Source organism: Lissotriton helveticus, chromosome 5_1 (assembly GCF_964261635.1).
Source record: "Lissotriton helveticus chromosome 5_1, aLisHel1.1, whole genome shotgun sequence".
In the NCBI taxonomy this organism is placed as follows: domain Eukaryota; kingdom Metazoa; phylum Chordata; class Amphibia; order Caudata; family Salamandridae; genus Lissotriton; species Lissotriton helveticus.
Window position 1 is genome coordinate 90408570 of NC_136065.1, and position 25731 is coordinate 90434300.

General features: G+C 48.7%; 1 protein-coding gene across 1 annotated transcript in view; it reads left to right on the forward strand.

Annotated features, from left to right (window-relative positions):
• LOC144754196 (E3 ubiquitin-protein ligase TRIM39-like) overlaps positions 1-25731 on the forward strand; it is a 201882-nt gene that overhangs the window by 139356 nt on the left and 36795 nt on the right. Inside the window, exons 4-5 of the mRNA XM_078641780.1 lie at positions 13657-13679; positions 22271-22320. Of these exons, the coding sequence (XP_078497906.1) occupies positions 13657-13679; positions 22271-22320 (73 nt within the window). The remainder of the gene's footprint in view (positions 1-13656; positions 13680-22270; positions 22321-25731) is intronic.

The window sequence follows — 25731 nt, forward strand, 5'->3', positions numbered from 1 at the left end:
GATCTCTAGTAGTAATACTTGTTAGATATGCACAGGTTGTTAAGAAATACACTGTTTTATTAGGTTGTTAGCAGAGAAAAATATTGCAACAAAAACAAGCATTGGCAAAGCCAAAAGGTCTTGCTTATTTAACCAAGTGGCTTGCCAATTTCTTCTGCCGATGGCCTGCAGTATTGGTTAAAATAAACAAGCAGTGGCAAAGCCAAAAGGTCTGGTCTTTGCATGAGCTATTGGCTTTGTCAATATGTTTCAGCCATATTGTACGCCAGTGTGTCTGTTGTTCAGCATGGCTAAAGGTTAGTGGGATAAAGGAGAGTGGCGTGTCGAAAAGTGGAATGTGATGAGGTTGCCTAGATTATAGCTGAAGAGTGTCATGGAGTGGTGTAGAACGGAGTAACATTGAGGGTGTTGCGTGGAGTGGCGTAGAGCAGAGTAGATTGCTGTGTAGTTGCATAAAGTGGAGTAGTGTAGAAGAGTGGATTGGCAGAGTGGAGTATAGTGTTGTAGAGTTGAGCGTCAGAGTGGAATGGTATAGAGTGGAGTGTCGTGGAGTAGAGCGAAGTAGTGTGTCATAGAATAGAGTGAAGTGGCATAGAAGGGGTTTTGTAGTGTTGTTGAGTAGAGTAGGGAGGCACAGCATGGAGTAGAGTGTTGTGGCATAAGACGGAGTAGAGTTTAATTGAATAGAGCATGACAGAGTGGAGTATTATATCGTATAGCGTCGTAGCATGAAGTGACCTAGAATGAAGTGGTGTAAAGTTCAGTGGTACAGAGTAGATTGATGTGGCATGCACTGGGTTTGAGTAAAGTGGCGTAGAGTGCATTGGTACAGAGTAGAGAGATGTAGGGTGCAGAGTAGATTGCAGTGGCGTAAAGTAGACTGTTTCAGAGTAGAGTGGAGTGGTGCAGCTTAGATTGCAGAGGTGTAGAGCGGAGTAGGGTAAACTGCAGTGGTGCAGAATAGATCAGAGTGGTATGGCGGGATGCAGTGTGTAGTGGTGCAGAGTGCAGTAAAGTTGAGCAGTGCAGAATAGAGTGCAGTGGCATAGAGTGCAGTGACAAGCGCAGGTCAACCATCCTTCTGAGATTGGAAAATTGAGAATGATAAAAGAGTGTAATAGTAACAACTGCAAGATATCACTCTTAAAAGAAGGAAGTATAGTATAAAAAATGTATACTTGGGTGATAGACATTAAATGTAAGAAATCCCCATATGGTACCCTAATTTAACAGCAGAATTAATTGCATTTTGAATGGCACCCTCGACACTAACAGGACTCCCTGCCACCAAATGTGATTTCAATACAAGGCAAGGAGCCTACCTGACTCAGTTCTATTCTATTGCGGGCATTAACCAAGACCAGGGTTCTCCAAAGTCGGTCCTAGAAAGCAAGATCCATGCTATATTTTTTTGCATCCCCCCATTTAGATACATTTAGTTATCTTAAAAATCTGGCATTGTTCCATCCCTCCAGCACTGATTTTGGAGAACCCTGGACAAGACATTTAGAATGTATTAAAATTACATATGTGACCAAGACCCCGAGAGAGGTAAAAACGCATATTTTGTTGTGCCATTAAAACCGAGAACCTGCACCCTTACAACCGGAGTGGCTCGTTTATTCTCACTGATGAAGTGAGGATCCCGTTTGTGTGTATATACATATATATATATATATATATATATATATATATATTTACACATACATATACAAATACACTTAGCTACAGAGGCTTTCAGCCAACCCTTTTCATCAATTGGTCTATTATTGTGTCATTCGCATTTTCATCCATCCACTGCAGCATACAGCTTGGGACAGGACAGTGGGCCAGCCCACTACAGCCATTGGCTAACTTTACTGCAAGTGGTGGCATTGTTACTGTTCACAAGAAGTAAATCCACACAAAGTAGTGCCCTTAAGAGTCGGTGACAGTATGGAAAGCTTTACCTGTTTGGTGGCAAAAAAGAGGAAATAGGTAGGAGCTAAGATTCAGATGTGTGTTAAAAAAAACGAGAAAGAGTTAGAGCTATTGGCGTTGTAAATCTTTCTTACCTATGTGTTATGGATTGAAGTGGATGTATGTTTTGTGTAGTGGAATTGTGTTGTGGTGGAATAATGTTTGTTTTTTTGTAATTATCGAGTGTAGAATGGATGTGTGTGGAGTTGAATAGTGTGGCATGGAACAGTGTGATATAGAGTGCAATTATGTGGAGTGTTTTATGCGGATTGTTATGTGGGACGGAGTGGATGTATGTGTTAATGAGAAGCGTGTAATTAGGTGGAGTTGAATTATGTGATGTTGAATGGTATTATGTGGATTGTAATTATGTTGCGTGGTGTAGCTGTATGGATTGGCGTTGTATTGAGTGGTGTTGTATGGCTCTGAGTGGAGTAAAGTGGAGTGCAGTTGTGAAGCATTGTGTGGAGTGCAGTTGGTTGAATTAGTGTTGCATAAGGTGGAGGAATATTGTGTGGAGAGGAGTGGGTTGCGTGGGTGGCGCTGCGTTGTTTGGTGCTGGATGAAGTAGTGTAGTTGTGTAGAGTGGGGTGACATTGTGCCGAATGCTGTTGCGTCGAGTTGTGTACAGTAGAGTAAAGCAGAGTGACTGGTGTAAAGCAGAGTGGTGGTAAGCTACAAGCACTGGTCTCGAGTGTTCTAGCTTAAAGGAACAAATAGTGCCACAAACTGTCTAAGTAACATTACATGTAATAAGGAAAGTCCTTATAAATAGGTGTAGTTCAAAGCCAATATTCTAAAAACAAGATTTCTCGCAGAGACAGCGCAAGCGTTGGCTCGGCAAGATCTAAAAACATAAATGGGAGAGGTAGGAAGGAGAGGATATCAGAGCGGTAGCCAAAGACAGGGTACAGAAGGAATGAGAAGATTGAAGAGAACTGGTAACAGCAGAAATTGGAGTGTGAGAAGGGAGGATGAAGATAATTAAAAGTGGAAAGGGAATGCAAGAGAAAAAGCAGAACCCAAGAGGAAGCGTGAAAAGGGAGAAAAAGGAAAGTGGGCAAGAAAGGTGAAAAGTAGTTTCAGAGGGGAGAGTTGAAAGAAAGCGCACATAGAACAGAGCATGAAAGACTGGAACATTCGAAAGGAGCATGGTGAAATGGGAAGGAAGACTAAAAAATAGCGTAGAGATGGAGAAAGGACGTATGCCTCCGTTTTATAATATGTATGTATAGAAATAAAATAACATTAAGGGAGGACAGGCCTATATCATTACTAGGCCTCACCTAATGCATCGCTCTGCTGCCAGACACACAATCGAGATTCATTCACTGTGACAGGGTTCTCTGCCATGAATAATATGTTTTACCTTATTAGTTTACTGTCTCAGCGAAAAAATATAAAAACGTCACCCGGAAAGGAAAAATAAGCAGAGAGAATTATGACGTTTTCATATTTTTTCCCTGAGCAAATTAACTAATAAGGTAAAATACATCAAATGACAGACAAACGGCTGTCGCAGAGGCGGCCGCACCCTCCCGAAGGGAGGGGGAGGCTTGAAGGCTGTCGCCATAACCCACGCGGTGCCCACAGGTGGGAGAACTGGTTCTGGGCACCTGAAAGCGCCCAGAAACCAACGGAAGCAAAGGGCGCACCAGCCCGCTCCGGCCGGAAGTGACCTGTGACCCGGGGCGCCCAAAGGGGTGGCCAATGGTCACTCTGCGCTTGTTTCGAACCCCCCAATCAGGGGGGGCCTGCCTGAGGCCCGATGGCAGGATCAGGGGATTTAAGTCGCCACTCTCCCAGCAGCGGACACAACTTCGTCGAGGAGCTGGGAGAGCGGCGCACCAACTCTACAATCGCAGCGCAGCAGGACTACAGCGGGAAGGCGAAGCCCTGTCGGTCGGACACCAGAGCAGAAGAAAAGAAGATTCCGGCAGGCAATGCAGCGGTGCACCGAAGCTCTCCCTGCCCCCTCTGGTTCATCAGAAGCAGCCTCCCAGTGCGCAGTTGGCCGCTGTGAGGCAGAAGAAGCTGCGGGTCGAGGCTCGTAGCGCCAGCGATGATCCGCCAAAAAGACGATGACGAAGTGCAGAGTGACCCTCAGCCCCCCAGACAGTGATGGAAGAGGCTCTCGGCTTCGGCGAAGAACCAGGCGGAGCAGGACAGCGGTAGTAGCGAGGTAAAGTAGCGAGGGGGTTTAAGCGCTAGCCGCAGTGAGGCACGAATAAAAGATGTATTGAATTGTATAAGGCCCCCCCTTTTCCGTTCACACAATATGCAGTCGGAATGTGACATGTGCGTAGTGATGGTGTGACGTGTGGCCTAGCGGCCAGCGCTGCCGACTTGTGAACGCAGGAAAATGGGTTCAAAACCCATCTAGCGAGAATCCTCCGATCCCCACTAACGTTAAAACCCAATAGTTCACCTGCACGAGCACCACTTCACTACCCCTATTTTCGTTTGGAGTGGTGTGTCACTAAGTGCACAAGTCTGGCGTTTTTCCCTCACTCCCCGGCCCATTACATATGGGCTATAAGTAGGACAAGGATCCTGACACGTGTTTTCAACTCTCTTGTTTTACGCTGCATACTCCTCCACCTGAGGAGACGTCCGACCCACGGAGACCAGAGGTTAGGAGTCCCAGCAGCCAAGCCATACCGACTTCCAAGGGTACCCGAAACTACCACCAAGACGGATCCCACCGCATTTGCGGACCAGAGACCAACAAGTAGACAGAAGCGCGTCTTAGGAAAAATAAAACCTTATCTACCCGATCAGGCCTGCGCTCAGTTCTTGCAACCCCTCCATATTAGGGTAAGGGGATTACACTTCTAAAATAACCCCTACTCACCCCCTTGGTAGCTTAGCACGAGCAGTCAGCCTTATCTAAGAGGCAGTGTGTGAAGCATTTGCACATAACACGCAGTGATACAGTGAAAATACTGTAAAAGGGCACAACACCAGTTTCATAAAACTAGCCAATATTTATCTGTGTAAAACAAGACCAAAACGATTAAAGTCCAATATACAGTTATCAAGACATGAATAATTCAAACAAAGACTTTAAACACAGTTCCTTGAAGTCGATAGCTCCATCTGGGACTACCACAGCATTGTGAACAAAGAAATCCAAGAGTTCAGGCCGACCGCGAGATCACGGGCCAGCTACGGTGTCAGGAAGACCTGCAAACCATACCTTGGAAATGCAGGGACCCGTGGACCTTGTGATGAGCTCCGAAGAGCTGTCGGCAGGCGTCGGTTCCACGGGTCTGTGCAGAAAGTTGTCGGGCCCTTGAAGTCACTCACGTTGCAAATCAAACTCCATGAGGTTGAAGTCAGGAGCGCCGGGATTGGCAGGCGTCATGCTCTGGTGTGAAGTGGAGCGGTGAAGCTTGCGGTGCCCTCGGGTTGTGGTGCAGGCAGCAGCTGGGTGATGGCATTCAGCTGCATCACTGAGACTAGTACTGCGATGCTCGTTGTGCTGCTGGCAGATCATGCTGCAAACAGTGATGTTGTTGAAGAAGTGCTGTCGTCAGATGATCTGGAGTCAATGGTGCCGACATCAGTGGACCAAGGCTGCAGTGTGGGATGGGGCAGTGCATTGTGTAACTTATGAGCGGTGTCCCCAGGCCACAGTGAAGACAGCGGCATCGATGTCAGGGATACTAGGGTGGTGATGCTGAGCGGTGCGAAGTGCGGTGCCCTCAGGTCACAATGCAAGCAGCAGCTCGGTGGCGGAGGGCGGCGTAATCAGTGAGACCAGAGTTGTTGTGAAAAGCGGGACGGTGCTCTAGATGGTGCCAACAGGTCACGGGGCCGGCAGCAGCGTCATTGACGGCATCGGGTTGATCATTCTGTCCTCCCTGGTCCATCTTCACTACAGGAGGTGGCGACAGTATCGTGCAGAGCAGACACAGCCTATTCAGGTACTAGTGAAAACTCCTCCCATCACTCTAAATGTAGAAAGGTCTATTCAGCCAGTCTATGAGTCACTCGGGAAAGGCAGGACACACCTCACCCCCCCTGGTGTCTGTCTAGAGTGAATGCACATCCCCAGATCCTGTCACTCCAAAACCAGATGGTGAATACACAAACAGGCAGAGACACACAGGATGGTTAAACAAGAAAGTACCCACTTTCTAAATGTGGAATTTTCAACCACAATTAAAAAGCCACCTACACTAAAAGGTGTGTTATCAAATTCTAAGTTCAGAGAGCCTAAGATCTACATCTCTAGCTGTTCCCAATGGAAAGTTACACTTGTATAAATGTTGAAAGGCAGCTCCCATGTTAGCCTACAAGAGAGCTAGTCCTTGCAATAGTGAAAATGAAATTGGCAGTATTTCATTATCAGGCCATGTAAAACACACCAGCACATGTCCTACCTTTCACATACACTGCACCCTGCCCTTGGGGGTACCTTGGGCCAACCTTAGGGGTACCTTACATATAGTAAGATGGAGGGTTGGGGCCTGGCAAGAGGGTGCACTTGCCAGGTCGACATGGCAGTAAAAACTGTGCACAGACTCTGAAGGGGCAGGTCAGAGACACCTTTGAAAGGCTACTTGTGTGGATGGCACAACCAGTGCTGCAGGCCCACTTGTAGCATTTCATATCAAGGCCCTGGCCACACACAGTGTACTTTACTAGGGACTTACAAATAAATCAAATATGCTAATCATGGAAAATCAATCATAGCACAATATTACAGTAGAAAAACTTGTACTTTAGCACTGAATAGCAATGAAAAAGTGCGCAGAGACACCTAACCAGCAAAAACGAAGTCCAGCATTCCATCAAAACAGGAGTTCAGAAATCAAAAGACTGGGGAAACACACCAAAATATGCCAGGTCTAGGAATGTAGCAGCTGGTGGATGATGCTGCAAAGCATTTTCTGCTTTAATTAGCTCACAGCAAGTGAAAAATACTTTATAATGTAAGGAAAATAGGAATTTCAAGAAATACACACAGCCAAATAATCAAGATTTACTAACTTTTATTACTGTTAAGTACGCCTGCAGTCACACATTTTATGTTCTGCTCTGGTCTACCTAAATCTAATAAAAACATAAAAATATCACACATTTTTCTGAAGCACATTCTTTGCTTATTTGGATGTTACAGGCAAATCATGTAGGAGCTAAACAGTTTTCACTGTTCGGTAATCAGCCAAAAGGCTCAGCATTGCTGATAAAAATGCAACCAAAAGAGAGAACAGAAAATGCAATTTTGTTAATCTCTCAGAAGTAATCAGATAGTCATTTTTAAATCATCTTGAAGTCATCAGGAACAATCTCAGCCTAAGAAGTAATCCTAAACTAAGTTTCAAATCATCCTCAGTTATCAGGAAGATTCTTATCTTGTGAAGTAATCAAATGGTCATTTTCTAGTCATCCTGAAATCATCAGGCTCAAGTTTCTAAACTTTGCTGATGACTTCAAGAGCTTGATGATGTCTGGTGACGTGGAAATGACTTCTATAGTAGTTCGATGATCATCCAATGAAGCTGGGATGGCTGCTAAAGTAATCCTGGATGAGCGCCCCATAATTTTCCCTTCTTCCTGACATAGGGCAGTCTTGAGCATTCACTGCCTCGTTGGCTCGACCCTGGATGATTGGTGCAGGTGCTGTGGTCTCTGGCAGGAAATTTGCAAGACACTCAATCGAGCCTTTAAAAGTCCACAACTCCACCAGTGCTGCACCCATTTAATGTGAGCTTGGACTGGACAACTGCACAGACAAGCCCCCAACTTAGAGGTGTCCACAGTTCATTGTTCTTCCCGCATAGCGGCAATCTCCTTTCCTAGAGAGATTCCTCCTTCAAGGCACACGTCTTCTTCTTACATCTGCTTGTATCCCCTCCATCAGGATTACTTGTACCTCCTCATGCATGGCGCTTTTCTCAAACCCCATCTGCTTGTACCTCCTCATGCAGGGCACTCTTCTCGTACCCCTTCTGCTTATACCTCCACAGGCAGCATGCTCTTCTCATAAACCATCTGCCTGTACGTCCTCATTAGAGCACTTCTCTCGTATCCCTTCTGCTTAGTGAATTAGACTCTACCCTCAAGGTAGATGCAGCAGCTCCATCAGGTTTAGGCTCCAAGTGCCTTGCACAGCTCCTTGTTCCCAGGGAGCTGTGCTGATGGATGACTTTACAAAGCAGGTTTCTACAGCAAGGCAGTCCACTGACCTCCCATGTCCAGCAGGTAGTTCCTGCTTTCTCTAGGCAGTCTACAGCTCTCCTTGAGGGCTCCTGTCCATGATGTCAGCAATCGGGCATCCTGGCTCTGAGGCTGCAGTATTGCGTACCAGACATGTTGTATGGTCCTGACAATGATCAAAGAGAATCCTGGCACTCTGATCTGGGTTTCCAGCCGATATTTATCCATGTTTTGGAGACTTTGATGTGGGATTCTGGCATTTCCTAATAATGTGTTTATTTGCCCAGAATGGTCAGGCCAAAGTTTTTGTTCACTCAAACGTGGCAGTAACTGGGAGTGGAGGTAGATGTGCATTGATGGAATCTGAGACAAAGGCAGAAAAGAGGGAGAGGCCTTCCTACTCTGCTGCTATATAAACCTGTTCACGAGAACCATGTTGGAGAAGAAAGAAAAAGGAAATAGTCAGGGACTGTCTTGGCATTTCTAAGTGACACCTGTCTCCCTCCGTCCATTTAGAGGGTCCTGGTCAGCTTCAATCAATCAATCAATCAATCAATCAATGTACTTGTAAAGCACGCTACTTACCCGTGAGGGTCTCAAGGCGCTGATGGGTGGGTGCCGCTACTGCTCGAAGAGCCAGGTCTTGAGGAGTCTTCTGAAGGCGAGTAGGTCTTGGGTCTGACGTAGGTGGGTAGGGAGGGCGAGGCTGGCGGAGCAGAGCTGGCGGATGGGGGTTTAGAAGCTGAGTCTGCTGTTCAGGTAGGCTGGTCCGGCGTTGTGGAGTGCCTTGTGTGCGTGGGTGAGGAGCTTGAAGGTGATCCTCTTGTCGATGGGGAGCCAGTGCAGGTCTCTCAGGAGGGGGGTGATGTGGCTGCGGCGGGGGGCGTTGACGATCAGTCGGGCGGAGGCGTTTTGGATGCGTTGTAGCCACCGTTGGTGTTTGGCTGGGATTCCTGCGTAGAGTGCGTTGCCGTAGTCCAGTGCTGCTGACGAGGGCCTGTGTCACCATTCTTCTTGTTTCGGTCGGGATCCATTTGTAGATCCGGCGGAGCAAGTGTAGGGTATTGTAGCAGGAGGAGGAGACGGCGTTGACTTGTTTGGACATGGAGAGGGAGGAGTCGAGGATGAATCCTAGGTTGCGTGCATGGTCGGTTGGTTTCGGTGCTGTCCCTAGCGCGGTCGGCCACTAGGAGTCGTACCAGGCTGTGGCGGTGGGTCCGAGGATGAGGACCTCCGTCTTGTCCAAGTTCAGTTTCAGACGGCTGCTCTTCATCCGGTCGGCGATGGCCTTCATGCCCTCGTGAATGTTGGTTTTGGCGGTGTGGGGGTCCTTGGTGAGGGAGAGGATGAGCTGGGTGTCGTCGGCGTAGGAGATGATGTTGAGGTTGTGGTAGTGGGCCACTTGTGCGAGGGGGCCATGTAGATGTTGAACAGCGTCGGGCTGAGGGATGAGCTCTGGGGGACGCTGCAGATGATGTCGGTGGCACCTGACCGGAAGGGTGGGAGGCGGACGCTCTGGGTTCTGCCAGAGAGGAAGGACGTGGTCCAGTCAAGGGCCTTCTCTTGGATTCCGGCTTCTTGGAGGTGCGCCTTTAGGGTGCGGTGGCAGACCGCGTCGAATGCGGCTGACAGGTCCAGGAGGATGAGGGCTGTTGTTTCGCCGCTGTCCAGTTGGCGTCTGATGTCGTCTGTGGCGGCGATGAGGGCTGTCTCGGTGCTGTGGTTTCATCTGAATCCGGATTGGGACGGGTCCAGGATGTTGTTGTCTTCGAGGTGGCGGGTCAGTTGAAGGTTGATGATTTTCTCGATGACTTTTGCCGGGAACGGGAGCAGGGAGATGGGTCGGAAGTTCTTGAGGTCCTTGGGGTCTGCCTTGGGCTTTTTGAGAGGGCGTTGATTTCGGCGTGCTTCCAGCTTTCCGAAAATGTCGCTTTTTCGAAGATGTTGATGACCTTCCGTAGTTGGGGTGCGATGGCCGCGTCTGCTTTGTTGAATACGTGGTGTGGGCAGGGGTCTGACAGAGATCCTGAGTGGATGGAGTTCATGATCTTGCATGTCTCGTCGTCGTTGGTGTTGGTCCTGGAGGTCAGGTGGTTGGCGCTATTGGTGATCGCGGGGGTGGTGGGGTCGTGCATCGTTGGTGCGGTCGTGGAGTTGAATCTGTCGTGGATGTCAGCGATCTTGCAGTGGAAGAAGATGGCCAGTGAGACGCACAGTTCTTGTGAGGGCTGGATGTCGTTGGCGCTGGCGTCTGGGTTGTAGAGTTCTTTTACGATGCGGAAGAGCTCTTTGCTGTCGTGTGCATTGTTATCCAGGCGGTCTTTGAAGGAGGATCTCTTGGCTAGTCTGATGAGGTGGTGATGTCTGCGGGTGGCGTCCTTGTGGGCTGCGTGGTTTTCTGGCGTTCGTTTGTGGAGCCATTTTTTCTTCAGCTTGCGGCAGGCGCGTTTGGAGGTCAGGAGGTCGTCAGTGAACCAGGTGGCTCTCCTGCTGGCGTTGTTGTTGGATGGTCTCCTGAGTGGGGCAAGGGTGTTGGCCCAGTTGTCGATCCACTGTCTGAGGTTGCGGGCTGCGGCATCAGGGCAGGTGGGGTCGATAGGTGGGTTCTGGGCGAGGGTGGTGGTCAGCTGGTCTTCGCTGACTTTGTTCCAGTAGCGGCGCGGCGGCTGTTGGGTGCGATGGTGCGTGGTTGTTTTTTGAAGGTGAAGTGGATGCAGCGGTGGTCGGTCCAGTGGGGTTCGGAGGTGTGGTCGAAGGCGACGTGGGTGCTTGTGGAGAAGATGGCGTCCAGCGTGTGGCCTGCGGCGTGGGTGGGTGCGGTGACGAGTTGTCTGAGGCCGAGGTTGGCGAAGTTTTCGATCAGAGTGGCGGAGTTGGCGTCGTTGTTGTTCTTGAGGTGGAAATTCAGGTCCCCGAGGAGGATTTAGTCCGTGGAGGCGAGTGCGTGGGTGCTGGCGAGGTCGGCGATGGAGTCGCTGAACTGAGCCCAGGGTCCGGGGGGTCTGTAGATGAGGGTTCCTCTGAGGGTGGTGTTGGGGTCGGTGTGGATCCGGAAGTGCAGGTGTTCAAAGGACTTTAATATACCCATAACCTACCTCCTTGTTCGGCAGGCTCTTTCCATCATCCATCTTGGGTTGCATGGACATTCAGCAGATAAAACATTCTATCTTAGGTTAACTCACTGTAGCCATGTTCCACGCTCACCCAGATCCACACATGCAGCATTCATAGTGCACACACAGTCTTTATACATGTCTTCTGCAGCCTAACCAGAGTCCCGTCCCTAACTGTTCAAGCACAGCTGGCCATATATTAAAAGGGAGCCTCTATGTACACCAAAAGAAAACGCAATAGCTGTCTCACTGAAATGGCAAACTGGATGCCGGACCATTGTTTAAAGCTCAACGCAGATAAAACCGAAGTCCTGCACCTCGGTGGAGCTAACCACCTCTGGGACGCATACTGGTGGCCCCACTCACTGGGAGAAGCCCCAGCACCCAAGCAATGCGCAAAACACCTGGGTGTGATAATATACAACAAACTATCTATGCAAGACCATGTACGAACACTATGTTGAAAAAGCTTTGCCAAGCTGAAGCTTCTAAAAATACTCTTTGCCTGGATCCCCCTAGAATGCAGAAGGACAGTCACACAGGCCCTCCTGGTTAGCAGACTGGACTACGGAAATTCTCTCTTTATTAGCATGCCAGACTACCACTTCAAATGCCTACAGGTGGTGCAAAACACTGCAGCCAAATTGGTGTGTATCAAAGGCAAATATAGCTCAGCGACGGACTGCCTAAAACAACTTCACTGGCTGCCCATGCGCCAAAGAGCACGATTCAAGCTCTTAGGGCACACCCGCAAGGCACTCCACCACACAGGCCCTGAGATTCTTCAGAATAAAATACGCTTCTACATTCCTCCCAGATGCCTACGGTCACATCATCAAGCACTTGCTGAAACAAAAAGGATTGAAAAGTCCAGGGCAGGAGGTCGCACCTTTTCGTATCTCACGGCACTGCACTGGAAGGGGCTTACAGTTGAACTTAGGCTGATTAAAGAATACACCACGTTTAGGAAAAATCTCATAACTCACTTATTCCCTAAATACTGATGTCGCATCCAATAGCTACACCCACCCTACGCACCACTATGCCACTACTTCAGCCCCGTGATATCTCAAGGGATGAATGTGGCGCTATATAAATGAATAAATAAATATAGGGGGCAGCTCATAATTCCATTTTAGCAGCGATTACAGTGGGCGAGACTTCTTTAGGAATGCTTACATCACATGAGAGGTCCAAGAACCAGTGGTGAAAAAGAAAAAAAAAACTGGAGTTTTCAGGGGTAGAGACCCTTTTAAATTACTCCTGGGGCTGTGCTCTTAGTTTGTGTACACTACTATAGGGGGTTGTCAAATGACTCGTTTATTGGTGGACGTAATTTATGATCTGTAACATTATGTGGAATTCACTGTATGCTGATTACAATATAACAAGAAATGCAGTGTCATATAACTCCTTTCTTTAAAAAAAAAAATTTCCCAAAAGAGCTAAGCATATAGTGAAGTACATTGAAATCAATTAGAGATCAAATCACTGTAATACCAACATCATAATAATAACCGGAGAAAGGAGAAGAAAAAAACAAGCAAACAAAAAACCTGGGACCCCCTCCCTCTTAAATTACGTATCAGACATCAAACAAGTTATTAATATTATACAGACACCAAAGCCACACCAAACCCCCCTCATTATCTACCCTAATCTTGCCAATCAATACCTCCAAGTGAGTCCGTCAGCCAGTTAATCATTGGGCGCCAGATTATTTTACCCCGTTTCTTGGCTCTTGGGCATGCACGTATGCCAGTACCTCTGCCGGAATCTCATGGGGTGCTCATAGCAAATCGCTATCGAGTGACTGAGGAGGAACTGCCTTCTCCCACTTACAGCACCTTAGCGAGTGCTACACATATCTATACAATAGAGTAGTATAGATCACACACTTCACATTTTTAGGTCCTGAGGAAGGCCAGTTTATAAAAGAGGCCTGGCTGAAACATGTAGACCACCCACAGGATGTAGGAGTCTTGTGTCTTTCAGACTGTCAGACTGTGTAATGTGAACTTTCTCATAGCATCACAGACTGCTGTGTCATGAGACCTTGTTCAGAATGTAGTGCAGTGTTTTATTTGAACCCATTCATAATATCAGAATGTGCCATGTCATGCTTCCCATTCAGAAAATCACAGTCTCTGCTGTGTCATGTGACCCCATTCAGAATATCACAGATTGTGCTGTGTCATGGGATTTCCATTCAGGATATCCCACCCTGTGTCGATGGAATATCTGACTTTGTACGAAGATGTGGGGGTAGCGCCCGCCCCAATGTCTTCTAACTAGAGATGTTTAGAAGTGTTCAATGAAGCTTCCATTTCTGAACGGAGTTAACTCCTAAATAATGCCAACATTTAATATTTTTTGTTGAAACTGATTTCTTTACACTTCTTTCTCTGTTTTGCAGGATGTCCGAGGCACCATGAGCAGGTAAGGCTGGTTTATTATCCTCTTCTTCTTCTTCTTCTCTGTGCATAAGGAGCAGGTCTTACTGCTGCAGTGTGTAAAGGCCACTGCTGAGCTCACACAATTCTCGACCCTGCAAAAGAAATATTTCCAAGGATCTCATATTGTAAAAAATACAGCCCACCTATGGTCCTCGGGCTAAGGTCAAGTACTTTGAAAGGTCCAAACTTTACCAACACTATTCTCCTTGGTCTCAGAATCCACAGCATATTCACAAGTTCTTTCAAACCCTTATTTTTGTTTTAAGAAACTTCAGATCCTTCATAAAACTTAATTGAGATTTTTTTAAATCCCCGCTGAGTCCCCTGAAAACATTCCTGAGAATACGCACTCACATCCTTTGGAAACTTGAGTACTGAAATAAATGAATTAGTCTTCCACAAATTAACGTCTCTCTTCATAACATTTATTTACATGTTTTCCAGAAGGCATAGAAAAAGTGCCATGAGCCCACAGAAAACTTCTTTGCATTCCTGGAAAGCCTCCTCAAGTTTTCGGTCAGGCTGAAGGGTTGTGCACAGCTGTTCTTTGATGCTGATCGCAAACTTCTCATCAAATGTAGCTCAAAAAAGTCTGAAAAAGCAGTTTCTAAGGATATTCTGAAAAGGGCAATAAGGGGTTAGGGTGGAAAGATGAAGATTGGCACAGGTTCAGTGAGAGTCCCAGAGGGTGAGTATCAGAACCACAGAGTTCTGCTGAATGGTTAAGGCACAGACTCCTAGATTGGAATGTAATCACACTGCCGAGTGTGTGAAACATACCAGACCACACGATTAACTCCACATCACCACCCTTCCCACTTCAATGTATAAATGACCCTGTTTTAGGCCTTAGTTGCTTATCCACAGGAGTTATAGGGATACAACCCTCAAACCCGTTGCTGTACAGAAAGGATAAAATGTGAACAACAGGTACAAAAGCAAAGTAAACTAAAATGAAGGAATCAAATTAGAGAGGGCACAGCCAGGCATGAGCTGGTATGGCAACACTCACAACACTCTAAAGCTGCTAGGCAAGTTGTTTCTGAAAGTTGTTTCAGGCTAACTCTGCCTAAATAACCACAGAAACTTTCAAGCACTACGTCTTCTCTGACCAGTGACGTAACAATAGCCCCCAAAGTTTAGGGGTGGCTTAAGCTCCAGGGGGGTCCCTCCAACACTGTACATGGGCAGCGCCCCCCTGGCCTGAGAGTTCCTGACTGGGTCTGGAGCGTGGGGGGCCCATCACCATATATTTTGCAGGGGGGGGGGGGGTGAGGGGGGATCTTCAAGTTTGGTTACGCCATTGTCTCTGACTTGTGTCTCCTGAACTCTATCCCTAATCTGTGCCACGCGCTCCAGAGGCCCGTTGTCCAGCGCTTCCAGTGACCTGCGGCTCTTCCACTTTTACAACCTGGCGCCTTTGCTGTTGCTGCAAATTTCAAATTCAGTCATGGCTGAGATGGACTCCTTTTATTTGACACAATTTAAGATGTTCCAACGACTGGTTCAGAATTTCCTAATCATAGTGCGAATCCCCAAAATACCTGTTTGGTGCTTTCAAATATAATTTTCATTTGGTTAAAGACAAGTACTTTGTCCAGTTGGCTCCCTCTCTTCTGAAGTGGTCTCCTCCAGGTCTCATAAACCTCATTGCAGTTCTTAGATCTGCTCCCAAACCTGTTAATCTTTCTCCAGTCTTCCTTGACTTCCCTCCTGTCCATCCTCTTGGGTCTCTAGAAGCCTTGTTTCAATCCTCAAACCTCCGCCCAGGTAAATGACCCCTCATTCTAGACACCAAATGCTTCTCCAAGTCCTTAGTGACTTCCCTCCACTCCTCTGCGCCCTGCTGTGTCTTCGGACGCCTCTCAGTGACTTCCCTCCACTCCTCTGCGCCCTGCTGTGTCTTCAGACGCCTCTCAGTGACTTCCCTCCACTCCTCTGCGCCCTGCTGTGTCTTCGGACGCCTCTCAGTGGCTTCCCTCCACTCCTCTGCGCCCTGCTGTGTCTTCAGACGCCTCTCAGTGACTTCCCTTCACTCCTCTGCACCCTGCTGTGTCTTCAGACGCCTCTCAGTGACTTCCCTTCACTCCTCTGCACCCTGCTGTGTCTTCGGACGCCTCTCAGTGACTTCCCTTCACTCCTCTGCACCCTGCTGTGTCTTCGGACGCCTCTCAGTGACTTCCCTTCACTCCTCTGCACCCTGCTGTGTCTTCAGACGCCTCTCAGTGACTTCCCTTCACTCCTCTACACCCTGCTGTGTCTTCAGACGCCTCTCAGTGACTTCCCTTCACTCCTCTGCACCCTGCTGTGTCTTCAGACGCCTCTCAGTGACTTCCCTTCACTCCTCTGCACCCTGCTGTGTCTTCAGACGCCTCTCAGTGACTTCCCTTCACTCCTCTGCACCCTGCTGTGTCTTCAGACGCCTCTCAGTGACTTCCCTTCAGTCCTCTGCACCCTGCTGTGTCTTCGGACGCCTCTCAGTGACTTTCCTTCACACCTCTGCACCCTGCTGTGTCTTCAGACGCCTCTCAGTGACTTCCCTTCACTCCTCTGCACCCTGCTGTGTCTTCAGACGCCTCTCAGTGTCTTCCCTTCAGTCCTGTGCACCCTGCTGTGTCTTCAGACGCCTCTCAGTGACTTCCCTTCACTCCTCTGCACCCTGCTGTGTCTTCAGACGCCTCTCAGTGACTTCCCTTCACTCCTCTGCACCCTGCTGTGTCTTCAGACGCCTCTCAGTGACTTCCCTTCACTCCTCTGCACCCTGCTGTGTCTTCAGACGCCTCTCAGTGACTTCCCTTCAGTCCTCTGCACCCTGCTGTGTCTTCGGACGCCTCTCAGTGACTTTCCTTCACACCTCTGCACCCTGCTGTGTCTTCAGACGCCTCTCAGTGACTTCCCTTCACTCCTCTGCACCCTGCTGTGTCTTCAGACGCCTCTCAGTGTCTTCCCTTCAGTCCTCTGCACCCTGCTGTGTCTTCAGACGCCTCTCAGTGACTTCCCTCCACTCTTCTGCACCCTGCTGTGTCTTCAGACGCCTCTCAGTGACTTCCCTTCAGTCCTCTGCACCCGGCTGTGTCTTCAGACGCCTCTCAGTGACTTCCCTTCAGTCCTCTGCACCCTGCTGTGTCTTCAGACGCCTCTCAGTGACTTCCCTTCACTCCTCTGCACCCTGCTGTGTCTTCATACGCCTCTCAGTGACTTCCCTTCACTCCTCTGCACCCGGCTGTGTCTTCAAACGCCTCTCAGTGACTTCCCTTCACTCTTCTGCACCCTGCTGTGTCTTCGGACGCCTCTTAGTGACTTCCCTTCACTCCTCTGCACCCTGCTGTGTCTTCGGACGCCTCTCAGTGACTTCCCTTCACTCCTCTGCACCCGGCTGTGTCTTCAGACGCCTCTCAGTGACTTCCCTTCACTCCTCTGCACCCTGCTGTGTCTTCGGACGCCTCTCAGTGACTTCCCTTCACTCCTCTGCACCCTGCTGTGTCTTCGGACGCCTCTCAGTGACTTTCCTTCACTCCTCTGCACCCTGCTGTGTCTTCAGACGCCTCTCAGTGACCTCCCTCCACTCCTCTGCACCCTGCTGTGTCTTCAGACGCCTCTCAGTGACTTCCCTTCACTCCTCTGCACCCTGCTGTGTCTTCGGACGCCTCTCAGTGACTTCCCTTCACTCCTCTGCACCCTGCTGTGTCTTCAGACGCCTCTGTGACTTCCCTTCAGTCCTCTGCACCCTGCTGTGTCTTCGGACGCCTCTCAGTAACGTCCCTTCAGTCCTCTGCACCCTGCTGTGTCTCCGGATGCCCCTCAGTGACTTCCCTTCAGTACTCTGCACCCTGCTGTGTCTTCAGACGCCTTTCAGTGACTTCCCTTCACTCCTCTGCACCCTGCTGTGTCTTCAGACGCCTCTCAGTGACTTCCCTTCACTCCTCTGCACCCTGCTGCGTCTTCAGACGCCTCTCAGTGACTTCCCTTCACTCCTCTGCACCCTGCTGTGTCTTCGGACGCCTCTCAGTGACTTCCCTTCACTCCTCTGCACCCTGCTGTGTCTTCGGACGCCTCTCAGTGACTTCCCTTCACTCCTCTGCACCCTGCTGTGTCTTCGGACGCCTCTCAGTGACTTCCCTTCACTCCTCTGCACCCTTCTGTGTCTTCGGACGCCTCTCAGTGACTTCCCTTCAGTCCTCTGCACCCTGCTGTGTCTTCGGACGCCTCTCAGTGACTTCCCTTCACTCCTCTGCACCCTGCTGTGTCTTCGGACGCCTCTCAGTGACTTCCCTTCACTCCTCTGCACCCTACTGTGTCTTCGGACGCCTCTCAGTGACTTCCCTTCACTCCTCTGCACCCTGCTGTGTCTTCGGACGCCTCTCAGTGACTTCCCTTCACTCCTCTGCACCCTGCTGTGTCTTCGGACGCCTCTCAGTGACTTCCCTTCACTCCTCTGCACCCTGCTGTGTCTTCGGACGCCTCTCAGTGACTTCCCTTCACTCCTCTGCACCCTGCTGTGTCTTCGGACGCCTCTCAGTGACTTCCCTTCACTCCTCTGCACCCTGCTGTGTCTTCGGACACCTCTCAGTGACTTCCCTTCAGTCCTCTGCACCCTGCTGTGTCTTCGGACGCCTCTCAGTGACTTCCCTTCAGTCCTCTGCACCCTGCTGTGTCTTCAGACGCCTCTCAGTGACTTCCCTCCACTCCTCTGCACCCTGCTGTCTTCGGACGCCTCTCAGTGACTTCCCTTCACTCCTCTGCACCCTGCTGTGTCTTCAGCCGCCTCTCAGTGACTTCCCTTAAGCCCTCTGCACCCTGCTGTGTCTTCAGACGCCTCTCAGTGACTTCCCTTCAGTCCTCTGCACCCTGCTGTGTCTTCAGACTCCTCTCAGTGACTTCCCTTCACTCCTCTGCACCCTGCTGTGTCTTCAGACGCCTCTCAGTGACTTCCTTTCACTCCTCTGCACCCTGCTGTGTCTTCAGACTCCTCTCAGTGACTTCCCTTCACTCCTCTGCACCCAGCTGTGTCTTCAGACGCCTCTCAGTGACTTCCCTTCACCCCTCTGCACCCTGCTGTGTCTTCAGACTCCTCTCAGTGACTTCCCTTCACTCCTCTGCACCCTGCTGTGTCTTCAAACGCCTCAGTGACTTCCCTTCACTCCTCTGCACCCTGCTGTGTCTTCGGACGCCTCTCAGTGACTTCCCTCCACTCCTCTGCACCCTGCTGTCTTCGGACGCCTCTCAGTGACTTCCCTTCAGTCCTCTGCACCCTGCTGTGTCTTCGGACGCGTCTCAGTGACTTCCCTTCACTCCTCTGCACCCTGCTGTGTCTTCGGACGCCTCTCAGTGACTTCCCTTCACTCCTATGCACCCTGCTGTGTCTTCAGACGCCTCTCAGTGACTTCCCTTCACTCCTCTGCACCCTGCTGTGTCTTCAGACGCCTCTCAGTGACTTCCCTTCAATCCTCTGCACCCTGCTGTGTCTTCGGACGCCTCTCAGTGACTTCCCTTCACTCCTCTGCACCCTGCTGTGTCTTCAGATGCCTCTCAGTGACTTCCCTTCACTCCTCTGCACCCTGCTGTGTCTTCAGACGCCTCCCAGTGACTTCCCTTCACTCCTCTGCACCCTGCTGTGTCTTCAGACGCCTCTCAGTGACTTCCCTCCACTCCTCTGCACCCTGCTGTGTCTTCAGACGCCTCTCAGTGACTTCCCTTCAGTCCTCTGCACCCTGCTGTGTCTTCAGACGCCTCTCAGTGACTTCCCTTCACTCCTCTGCACCCTGCTGTGTCTTCAGACGCCTCTCAGTGTCTTTCCTTCACTCCTCTGCACCCTGCTGTGTCTTCAGACACCTCTCAGTGACTTCCCTTCACTCCTCTGCACCCTGCTGTGTCTTCAGACGCCTCTCAGTGACTTCCCTTCACTCCTCTGCACCCTGCTGTGTCTTCAGACGCCTCTCAGTGACTTCCCTTCACTCCTCTGCACCCGGCTGTGTCTTCAGACACCTCTCAGTGACTTCCCTTCACTCCTCTGCACCCTGCTGTGTCTTCAAACGCCTCTGTGCAATCCTATAAGTAAGTATCCAAACCCTCTTCAAAGAGATGACTTAAGCACATTACCTGCTGGTTTACTCACTAGTCTGGCTGAATTCATATTAATGGAGCTTAATGAGACATGACCCTTCTCAGGGATGTCTTCTGTTGTGAAGCTCACAATGCATCTCCTCAAAGCCTTAACAGATACGCGACCTCTGGATCACTAGCAAAACAATTCAAGATGGCAACAGACCACACACAGGAATTGCGCTTATTTTGGGCATGGATTTGAGAACTCACTTTACTCCGATTTATTAAAAAGAATATAAAGTATCGAGGTTGGTGGTCGAATCTTAGCCAAATGTTGACAAAAAAAGTGAAACTAAATATGAACTACTGCAGTCCTCGTAAACAAGTCTGATTCGACGAGAGGAGAGAGAGAGACAAAGAAGGAGAAGGAGAGTGAGAGAGAGGGTGACAGAAGCACCAGAATACAGACGGAAAGAGAGGGACTCAGTCAGAGGGAGACAGAGAGACTGCGATGGAGGGTAACACAGAAAGCGAAGACGGATTGAGACGGAGAGAGAAATAGAGAACGGGAGGAAGGGAGAAGAGATTGGAAGAATAAGAGAAGATAGTGCGGGAAGACAAACTGTAATAGAAAGAGTACAGGGGATAAAGAGATAGTGAGATAAGTGCAGAGCCGGATACATAAAAGGCATGGCCAAAGAGAAAGGAAAGAGAAATTGGGGAGATACAAAGTGAGGGAGAAAGATGCAAAGAGCGGGACAGAAGTAAAAAGAGAAGGAAATAGAGCGGGTGAAATAATGGGTCACATTGAAAGAGACAGGGCAAGAGATGAGAGGGAGGGAGAGAAGGAAGGAGGGAGACAGAGTGGCAGAGAAAGAGCAGGAAATTGACACAGGTGAATGAGAGTGAGGAAGATATATCAAGCGAGACAATGGTAGATATAGAGAGATATTCTGATTAAGATTTAGAGAGAGATATAGAGAAGGAGATAATGAGATCTATTCCCTCTTGTGTGGCCCTATCCTTGAATGGATATCTGCATGTTTGAGTGTAAATCTGTAAGCAGGTGCAGGCTACAGCAGTAGCAGAGGGGTCACCTGCTCAGCATCGCACAGCAGGGAAATCAGGACCATGAAATGCTGGGATTTCAGGTAGCATGACCTCATGGTTTCCAGGTGCAGGACTTCAGATATTCCAGGGGGCAGGACCCCAGAGATTCCAAGAGGCAGAACACCGGGGTTTCCATTCTCTAGAACACCAGAAATTCCAAGTTCCAAAACTCTAGAGATTTAAAGGCGCAGGACCTCTGAGATTCAAAAGTGCAGGATCTGAGAAAGGAGAAGGCACAGGGCCTCAGCTGTTCCAAGCCTCAGAGATTGTTAAATGTGAATCTACATAGATTCAAAGTCACAGGACTTCCGAGATTTCAAGGCACCAGACTTCAGAGCTTCCAAGGTGCAGAAAAACCCAGATTACAAAGTCCAGGACTTCAGAGATTCCAGGGTGCAGGACCCCAGAGATTCCAAGAGGCAGGGCACCAGAGATTCCGTTCTCTAGAACCCCAGACATTCTAAATTACAGAACATTAGAGTTTCAAAGACACAAGACCTCTCAGATTCAAAAGTGCATGAATTGAGAAAGTAGAAGTCACAGGGCCTCAGCTATTCCATGCCTCAGAGTTTGCAAAGTGTGAAGCTCCGTAGATTCAAAGTCACAGGACTTCCGAGCTTCCAAGGTGCAGGGTTTCAGAGATTCTAAAGTGCAAAACCTCAGAGATCCCAAGACTTCAGAGATTCCAAGATCCAGGACTCAAGAGATTCCCAGGTGCTGGAAACTAGAGCTTAATGACAAGACACACAATTAAAGACATTATAAAGTACTGCTAGTATATTCCCCAATGGAATGAACTGTCTTCTCATCTTTCCTATTCTTTCCTCTGTCACATACACTGGATATAGCTTCAGGAAGCCTTCCCGTGCTCTGAGGCAGCCTTCTCTCTAACTCCAAGTCTAGTATGTGTGTACTGAAGTACATTACCACCGCATACTCAAAGTCAGGTATGTTTTGATGGGATCTTGGGCATTGGCGAGAACTCCCTGTATATGTCCTTATACAGGGCCACTTAAGGGGCGTCTGACTGTTCTTGTGGCGATAATTGAATTAGGCCAATTTGAATCTCGTGTAGCTGAATAGTCTTTTTACCCATTGACAGGCTTTATTGGCTACCAATCTATGGCCCTTCATCATTGCAAGCAGAGCTGCCTTGGTTTTGTGTTTTTTGTGTGTGTTTTTAGTAGGTTTTCACCTATTTTTCTCACCAGGCCATTGCAAAGGAGGTTGTAACTGGGTTGCCATGTATCATTGGAGCTTTGATTATTGTGTGTCAATAGTAACATAGGCTGTGCATTGGTACACAGGAGCGCCTGTGACTACAGTATTATATTTCTAATAACATAGTGTATGTGGTGTTCCTTGAGTTATCCTGTAAACAGTGTTTGTTCTGTAACACCAACACAATTTATTTTACAGGTGTAATAATGTGAAGCCTCAGTGCCCAGGGGTGGTGAAGAGTTATAAAGGTAAATCCTAGGGGATGTTCACATGTGTTTATTATACATGATTGATACTATTTATGCAAATGATATAGCTTATTAGAACATTGGAATGTGGAGCACTCCATTGAATACAATGGCGTGCTCCGGGCTTCTACTAGCCGATAGAAGCCCGCAGAGCAACATTCCAATTTGTTTTTATTCACAGATACTGCTGTGAACAAAGGCCTCTCGGAGCCTGAGGGGATTCAAAACCCCTCGAGCTCCGAGAGGCCTTAGTTTTTAGTAATTAGAACATTCTGCCCTCTATGGGCAGAATTTTCTAATAGCCTTAGAGCCCTCCTAGCGGTCTCTACCGACCATTAAAGGTGCGCTCTCTTACAGCTTTCATGCTGGAGCGGGCCTTTAATACCAGGTAGAGCCCAGTAGGTCAGGCTGTAAGGCTATATTATAGTTAAATGCTTGATATAGTGCGTACACATGGCAAAACAGCAAAACATCTAACTATAAACACAGCCCAAGACAAACTATTAATCAGTTCAGCTCAAGACAGCAGAAGCAAACTAAATTAGAAGTTATATTTTTAATTGACAATATGCACTAGGTCTCAAATCACAGTCCAATTACTTGGTTTGTATCTCTACCTTCTAACTTTTCCAGAAGTTTTAAAATCATTTTTGGGATTACATGACTTTAAAATATAGAGACTTTTTTCAACATTGAACATCTCCACAGTTGATAGGTCTACTGACGTGTTTCCCATTTGATTCGTGCTTCCCTCTTTGGATCTTCAGAGATTCTACTGCAGTAATTTTGCTCTTAGAAATACTGATACTGTGGAGAATGGTAATTCCAGGCTCCACAAATACTGCAGTATTCTGCGATGTTCCCTATTAAAAAGGGAAAATGAACTCAGAAATTGTTGTTTCTGAGGGAATTGTCACTGACACATGATTGTTGACCTTCGTCTTATTGCCACACCTACTGATATGTATATATTTGTGTATGTATATGGTATTTCTATATTGCAAACATAGCTAAAAGGCAGTGCAACCTCCTCCTTAGCACCCTTCAGTCTGCAACCAGAAGGAATCCTGAGATGTAACTTCTGCCCCGCCCTCCCACCTATTGGTTCTTTGACCTGCCCATCCACCAGCTTCTCAGCACCTCTTTCACCTTCACTAACTAAAGTGTGTTTCCAACCAAAGGTGAATGGACACTAACATGTTTAAATAACTGTGGGTGCTCATTTATTGACTACCCAGATCTAACAAATGGAGAACGCCACTCTACATGCTATGAATCTATTGTGGTAAACTTTATATGTGCTTGCTTAGCCATTTTGAAGACACTTGCATTGTATGCACTCTAAGACAGAAGCTGTCCTCACATGCCCCTACTCGTAGAAAGTGAAGGAGGGTGATCTAAGCTTTCACAACAATAGAAAGAGGACTGAGCCAGAAGCTCCTCATAATAATAGAAAGAGGACTTCTGCAGCGGCCATCTTGGCATGGGCATATGATTAACAGCCCCCTCAACGTATTCTACTGAAAGCGAAATGGTAACCCCCGCCGTTCATTGGATGGACAGATTTTATCTGATCCTATGTTAGTTTGCATTTGCACTTTCGCTGCTCATTTAAGATGGGGCATCTTGGCGCTGTAGCACATTCTCTAAGTAAACCTAGATATTGGGGCAGACCTGCTGAGACTGCTACAGTTATATTTCACTACTCAAACTGACCGCGGGGGCGGTAGTCTCATCACTCTACGCAGCCCTACCTGACCTCCACGGGCGACAACTACTACACCGCTATCTATCCTCCTAATCTCTTCAAATCTACCTCTAAATCCCTCAAACACTCCATCCTTAAAAGTGTGCCTGAGACCCTGATATCTGATCTTCGTCTCTGCGTGGACAAGGGCCCTGTCATTAATGACCTCATCTTCCACTCCAGGAAAATGTCTCTTTGGCGCAATGCCTTCTCGAGCCTCCTCAAGGTACAGGAAGCCAGGAACATCCCTCACGGAAAAAAACTCACAATCACACCATCTGCAAACCTGCGTGCTGGCCTCACCTTCACCTTGTACAATAGTGGCATTATCCTGATTTAAGGGCCACCCAAAGACCTCATTACATTTGCAGACCTCTTCACCCTCCTTATAAAAATATGTTCACAATCCTACCCAGTCCACGCTCCCCCCGCTCCATCCCTCGCACAATCCGCCAGGTGTACCTAGCCTCTCACTAACCACACATTCTAGTGACCACGTCATTGGGTGACCCAGCCCTACTACCTTGTCACCAAGGCATGCCAACCACTGTGCGCCTATACCACTGAACTCAGGCCTACAAGCTCTCCCCTCTCCGTTAGCTTCCGAAACTCCCCCTAGGGCCCACATCTCGAGCCAACCTAGCCCCGCTAACACGTTACCAGCACTTGCCATCAGAAGCGTCCCTTAACATCCTGCCCACATAATCTTCCCGCACACTGGGCTATTGAAACATCTACTAGGGCCCACGTCACAGGTATTGAAACTTTTACTAGGGCCCACAGCACTGGTCGACTTAGCCCTAGCACTAGGCTACCAGCGCAGTCCGACAGAATCGCTCCCACCCCAACGGCTCCCTGCCCGCAAGATCTTCCCTCTCATAGGGATACTGATCGGCCTAGCCCCACCACTAAGCTACTGGCACACACTAGCAGAATCGCTCACATGCAACCGGCCCCCGGCCTGCCAGAACCCACCACTAGGCTACCAGCACATTCTATCAGAATCGCTTGCATACACCCGGCCACCTGCCCGTCAGAACCTACCTCTCTTATATTGATATTGATACTCTCCACCGCAGAGCCAATGAATTAACCCTGAGCATCCACAAGTCTATTCCGGATCTAAAGAACCTCCTACATCTCACTGAACTCTCCTTCTCGAATCTCTGGCTCTTGCAGAACGCGACCCCCATCCCCTACACTAAGCCCATCCTTCACCCACTACCACTATCACTGAGACACTTGCGCCCTCGCAAGCAACCCTGCCACCTCTTGAAGGAGAAAATTCTTGCCCTCCTCCATACCTACCAACCCACCCCTGGCACGCCTAACCAGTTAGACCTCACGGAGGAAGAAGTGGTTGACCTCCTCATTAGAGACGATTTTGCCTTGACAACCCCATGCCCCTCAGACCTGAGGGAAGAACACCCTATCTGCACGGTTGCAACCAACCCCAACAGATCTGCTACCCTCCGCGTCAGAGGGGTGGTCAATAGCAACCACCCATCTCTGCATCTACCCTTGACATTCACTACGACCCCTCTCTAGCCGGCCTCCTAATTAACTGGCACTCAGCAGTAAAGCATGCATCTGATGTCGCCGATCTCATCCTGAGCCAAAACTCAGACTTAGCGATCTTGACTGAATCTTGGCTCAAGGAATCC